General features: G+C 33.3%; 1 protein-coding gene across 2 annotated transcripts; it reads left to right on the plus strand.

Annotated features, from left to right (window-relative positions):
• Positions 1-177: 177 nt before the first annotated feature.
• On the plus strand, positions 178-2,259 carry LOC149889040 (uncharacterized). Of its 2 annotated transcripts, none has more exons than XM_090087927.1 (2): positions 178-789; positions 880-2,259. In XM_090087927.1, exons 1-2 carry the CDS (start codon positions 325-327, stop codon positions 2,254-2,256), a joined length of 1,842 nt encoding a protein of 613 aa, XP_089944053.1. In that variant the 5' UTR covers positions 178-324; the 3' UTR covers positions 2,257-2,259. The 2 variants fall into 2 exon arrangements, with proteins under 2 accessions (XP_089944053.1, XP_089944055.1); XM_090087929.1 differs by having other exon boundaries at positions 858-1,403.
• Positions 2,260-6,106: the final 3,847 nt, after the last annotated feature.

Here is a 6,106-nt window from a genome sequence, read left to right on the forward strand (position 1 = left end):
CACAGATGAAAGTGGCCATAGAGAGTGCATGGAATTGTTAAAGATAAAGATCATCGACCATCCCCGCCGGCCGCTTTACTATGAGATCTCATAGCGGCGGCGGCCGGCGGGGATGGTCGGGCGGGTGGTCGGTGAGTAATTTGTAAATGTTTCGTAATATAAGCTTTATTGAATAGAACCGGTTTTAAACGAGATATCAACCAATAGGAAAAAAGATTAGTATAATCCACTATATAAATAAGAAAATCAACTAAATCCAAATCATAAAGCATAAAAACACCAAACGTATAACACTAAAAGCTATAGCAATTTATTTAGTATAAAATGGTTAACACAAAAATTATTAAACGAAAAGCTGAAATACCAATCGAGGTAATACGAGCAAGGGAGAAGAAAATAAAGCTACTAAAAAGACAACTTGAACAATGTAACAACCAATTAGAAGCCCACGAAATTTTAATGGAACTTAGTTACACGACTCTAGATGCCAAAGAAGCAAATATGTTCGCCAAACAAGCAGCAGAACTTAAACCAATGGTATCTGATGAACTTGGAATAAGTGAAAGCCAACTAGAACAACTTCTCGCTGATGACATGCATCAGTGTGGAAGCAAAGATGCTATAACAGAAACACCTAAAAAACAAAAAAACATTATCGAAATATCTGATGACGAAGGAGAAGAAACTCAACAACATAAAGAACATCACGAAACAGAAAACAACAACAACCAACAACTAACTGAATTACAGAAAATAATGGACACACCATTAATGGAGTTAGATAAATCAGTAAGTAAATAACATATATTAAATTTAAATAATATAAAATAAAGAACAAAATAAATACTTTTTAATAGGAGTTGTTTATTTTCAATTCAGATCTATCTAAGGGATTTGATATCCTGCACACCATTACAACAGGCAAACCCAACGAATCGATATGGTTTGACCACTCCGCCGCCTCAGTGTGTTGTATCCCCATCAGACAAAAAACGCATCAAAAATGCGAATATGCGGATGGAAGAGCATCAAAATTCAATGGAAAAGAACACACTCACTACCTGGTTGGGATACAAATTCTGTCCCCAAAAGACAGATCTTTCGACAACATGTCCCTCTCCATCCGACGTCGATTTTTTAAGTCTCGAAGATTTGGATGTAGGGGATGCAACGACATCCACAACCGCAGGTATGGCTCAAACTGTACATCATGTAACACCAGCATTGAGATTAAGCACATTAATGACCGCAATTACTTCGCTAATGTGCTTAAGTATTTTGATAAAATTGTTTAAGCATATAAATAATAATTGTATAATAAATTGTAATGTAAACACGATAAGCACTATAAAAACAGAGAGAAAGTCCAAAAAAAGTCAAACTAGAGAACTATTCATAGACTATTTAGTCACAAACAAAATTATGAATAGTCGACAGTACGACTTAAAGTTAAAGGAATGCCAAAATCTAAGACTCCTTGAAAGAATGATGACAGGAGACTTAGAATCAACGAAAAAAACAATTTTCCGACAAAACTACTTACAATATGGAGACAGCAATATCATTTTAACAAGAATAGTAGAATGCACAGATAGAAGTAGACTTGGCGCGGTCATTTATATTTTGCGCAATATTGCACAACAAAATATGTTAACTGTAAATAGATTAATTACACTATTAGCACGTTTTTTATTTAATGAAAATTTCAAAAAGAAAGGATTGATCTTATGCGGGACTTCTGACGGTGGAAAATCTTTTTTCGCTAACCTATTATATGGAGGATTCCTCCCCCATGAAATAGGTTACTGGAACTGTCCGATGAGCGCAAACCCATCGCCTTTCCTTCTTCAATCACTAGTTAATTGTATAGTTTACAGATGTGATGAATTTATATTCGAACATGCTGGAGTTGTACAATTAATGAAACAATTGCTAGAAGGGGCGCCCACCTTAACAACGGACATAAAATATAAAGATCCACTACCAGTAGACCCGCATCCTGTTATGATAACAATGAACAGCGACAACAAAGAGGATATACTCAAATGGCATGCAAATGAGTATAAAGCCTTTGAAAATCGCTGCGTCATCCTCTTCTTAGGTAAACCGTTATTCGATTGGATCAAAGAAGAGGAGTTATCAGAATATGCAAAGCTCAATCCTGAACTTTTATTTATTTTATCTAAAGCACGAAAACAAACTGTAAATATAGAACAAAATGTATTTGATAAGCACATAAATGAAATACAATTTTAAATCTTAAAGCGTTTATTAACTGGCTCTTCATTTTCTTCGTCATCATTAACAACTCCAATAAACATAGTATTAAACGCAGGTAAAAAAACCTTCTGATAACAATTCAAAAATGTCAATTGAGGATTACCCTTGACAAAAGGCGTGGGCATAGTCGTAGTAATAAACGTTGAATCAGAACCAAATTTACATTGAACTTGCTTAGCTCTAGTATAATTAGGATCAGGCGGATTTAACTTCATACGATCAAATACCCATTCGCGTTTATAAACTTGGACTGTATGTGTTAATCTAATACGACCCCTAACAGTAGTAGGCAAAATCTCACCCTCACTATAAGCAGGATCAACACAAAACATTAACATTTTACAGTTTTTATTACCAGAAAATGGCATAACATTAGGTAAATTATTCCAATACGTATTACAAGTACTCTCCACAAAAGTATCTCCAGCAATACAATCATAATTTTGTCTATTTTTCCATAACACAGCACTTCTATCAAACTCCGAATAAGGTTGCAAAAATGTATCAAAACACTGTTCGTTACCAAAAGGCTAATTCCTTAGAATCAGTACAATAAGGTGTAATAGCAGCAAAAACACAATCTAAATTACCAGCAGCATACTCTTTTTCACCACTATCCTGCCAATAACATCTATGCAAACCGACAGGATATTGAATATCTTTACGTTTATCGTCGTTAACACTAATAATACTACGAGCTAATAAATTCTTTAAACCAAAATGAGGCATTTCAATATGACCAAATCTATAATCCACAGGATATGTGTTTAATACATTCCAATTTTGATCAAAAAACCCTTCTTTTTTCTGAACAGGTAAAGTCTGATCTGACTGTACAAATTGTCCACATGAATTACCTTGAGTATTACAAAATTTAAATCGTCTAACAGAATTAGGATCATTAAATAACAACTTAATAGGTTTCCTCAAACCAATATCGTTAATCCATTCAGCATAATAAATCACCTTCTCCGCAACGTTATTCCTTTCTTTAAAACGCGGATCTTTAGTACTAATAACATTAGAAAATCTAGTATTGACAGGTTTACCATCTTTATCGTCAAAAAATATAGAATCCTCGTATAATTTTAAGGTAGGCAAAACAGACGGCTTTTTATCATTACTCTTTAATTTCATATCTTGAATTTTCTTCCAATCAGCAACATCAAATAAAGGATAAATATTATCGGTAATCATTTGATCACCCTCAACATCAAAAAAACGAATACCAATATTAGACATTTCCAAAGGTACAACAGTATTTTGAGAAGTTTTCAACTGATTTTCAACACGCACATCTAAAACCTCACATGACACTTTTTTATCAACATAAAATATACCATCAGCAACAGGAAAATATTGATCAATATCTGCCCACAAATTAGGATAAGAAACAGGAAAATAATACACATCACATTAGCATTAGCAATTGTCTCAATCTATCTGGCATAGAATGAAACTGGTTCATTCTATGCCAGATAGATTGAGAGTTGTTGTAAAAAGCAAGGGAAAAGCAACACATCATTGAAATTTGGTTTTCTGATACCTTTCTTAACACTTTTTTCTGTTTTTCTTAAAGATTTTTATATCTTACGAAAACTTCTGAAATATTTTTAACAAGAACTTTTTCGACGCTACTCGACCTTCTCTCCCCCCCCCCCCCCCACCTTATTTTTATAATTGATTCTGATTGAGAATTTTATGCTGATTAAGAATCGTATAAAAACATGGCTCTCAAAATCAATGGAAAGTGCTCTAATCTGAAGTTGAAAGTACAAAAATATACGACAAATCCCTAATATTCACCATCTTGAAAAGCTACTTTTTATGTTTTAAAGTACTAACAACCTGGTTTTTATATTTTATAACAAAAACTTTTAATTATGGAACGCTTTGAGAATTCATTGACATTTAAATTTATCAGGCAAATTTGGTTTAGCCGGGATCATTTCTTTGTTGTCTAGAATACCTTTAAAAATTTTTATCAAATAAGTTGAAAAATCTTTTTTTTTATTTACTAAAAACAATTTAACGTTACTAAATTTTTCGCATTTAAAATATACATATTTCAAACTGTTATTTTTTTCCTAATAATTTAAGTTAACCCCCCGTGAAAATTTATTTTCATTGTAACTGACAAATAAAAAGGAATGTTTCAGTACTAACTTTCCAAGAAGTTCAATTATCTAAATATCATGACCCTTCGAAGACCAACAATAAACGAACTTGACTTTCTTTCCTTAACAGAAATAGGAGCAAAATTCAAATACAACATTGAAGCTTCAATCCACTGGTGCAGAACTTATGATTTACTCGCCGAAAGTATGAATTGCAGTGTATGTAACGTGGCCTGCACACAGCAAGTGAAGAATGGATTAATCGATCAGTTCATTCGGAGATGTCCAGTTAAGCGGTGCAAAAGAACATTCAGCATAAGAAAAGGCAGCTTTTATAGAAATCCCATCTACATCTTTGGCAAATATTAGGATAACCTTACGTTTTGAGTAGAAGTGCAGGTAAGAATTTGGGATTATCAATTAGCGATATAAGGCAAGAGCTTAAAATACGAAGCGATGACACCATTGTTGATTGGAATCAATTTTGCAGAGATTTTTGTGTCTCATATTTCATCATTAACCCTGATCCAATACGTGGTCCAGGGTGCATTGTTGAAATAGATGAATCTGTTTTCTGTCGAAGGAAGTATGATGTTGGTAGAGTAATCCCGCAGCAGTAGATATTTGGTGGGTATGAACCTGCTACTATTAAAAGGCTTGTTAATTCCCATCCAAAATTGCGACTCTGCAACATTGATTCCAATCAGCAATGGATACTTCCTTGCTCTATTGTCTGGAGTGGTATGTGGGCAGCTTATAATGATTTGCAAGCTCCTGCATATTTACATGGCACTGTCAACCACACTCTAAACTTTGTAGAACCTCAGACTGGCGTAACAACAAATCATGTAGAAGCTATATGATGTCGAGCGAAAGCAAAATTCAAATCAATGATGGGGCCAACTAAACGTCAAATAATAGCTGACTATTTGTCTGAATTTATGTGGATGCAGAGATTCCCCGAACATCGATTTCTTCATTTTTGGGATCAAGTTGTGACAGGGTATCCTATTTGACTTCCTCGAAAGCATTAAACGTTACTAAAATTATAATTCATACCGAGGACTGCGTAAATCAAAAAAACGGCTATTTCCATAGCCGCTTACATTCACTAAAAACATTTTTGCAAAGAACATAAGGATTCCTATTTTCATTATTCAAAGAAAGTTTGTCTTTTTAATTACTCTTTCTATATTGTTAAAGATTTAATATTACCTAAGAATTGTCGTAAAAATTTTTATGAATTTAAAATTCACAAAAAAGAATCATGTCGCAAGAGTAACATGCTTTATAGCTAATTTTTCTGTCCGATTACACATAAGAAACGAAGCAAAAGAGCTTGTACTAGAAAGTCTCTTATTTTAAGAGCACTTTTTTTCAACTCTAATACTAAAAAGTATTAAAAGTTGCTTAATGATCGAGAGTGAGAAAAATTTTAAAATGAACTTTGAAAACATGTTATCAAGTTTTATTGTCAGCAAAAATAGTTTGAATCCCATCACTGTCATATAATCCTAAGGTTTGTCCCTGAACAGAGCACAAAGTAGGAAATGTTCCTCGAATCTTAATAGATGATTTTCAATAATTACATTTCCGTCACATGCGCACTAGGTGGCAGGAATTTAAAAACCGATTTGCAAACGGTGAACGTTTATTGAACAAATATTTATATAAATAATCTGCATTGTAAATTAGTAAGATTAAAGTTT

Source organism: Hydra viridissima, unplaced genomic scaffold (genome assembly GCF_058129835.1).
Source record: "Hydra viridissima isolate aposymbiotic clone 2 unplaced genomic scaffold, HvirCarnegie_v1 scaffold_5, whole genome shotgun sequence".
Classification (NCBI taxonomy): Eukaryota; Metazoa; Cnidaria; class Hydrozoa; order Anthoathecata; family Hydridae; genus Hydra; species Hydra viridissima.

What these genes read in the sequence shown, in the direction of transcription:
- LOC149889040 (XM_090087927.1), top strand. Translation starts at nt 325, where the DNA reads ATGGTTAACACAAAAATTATTAAACGAAAAGCTGAAATACCAATCGAG. An exon ending in TAATGGAGTTAGATAAATCA is followed by an intron (nt 790 to 879) that starts GTAAGTAAATAA and finishes TTTTCAATTCAG; the next exon opens with ATCTATCTAAGGGATTTGAT.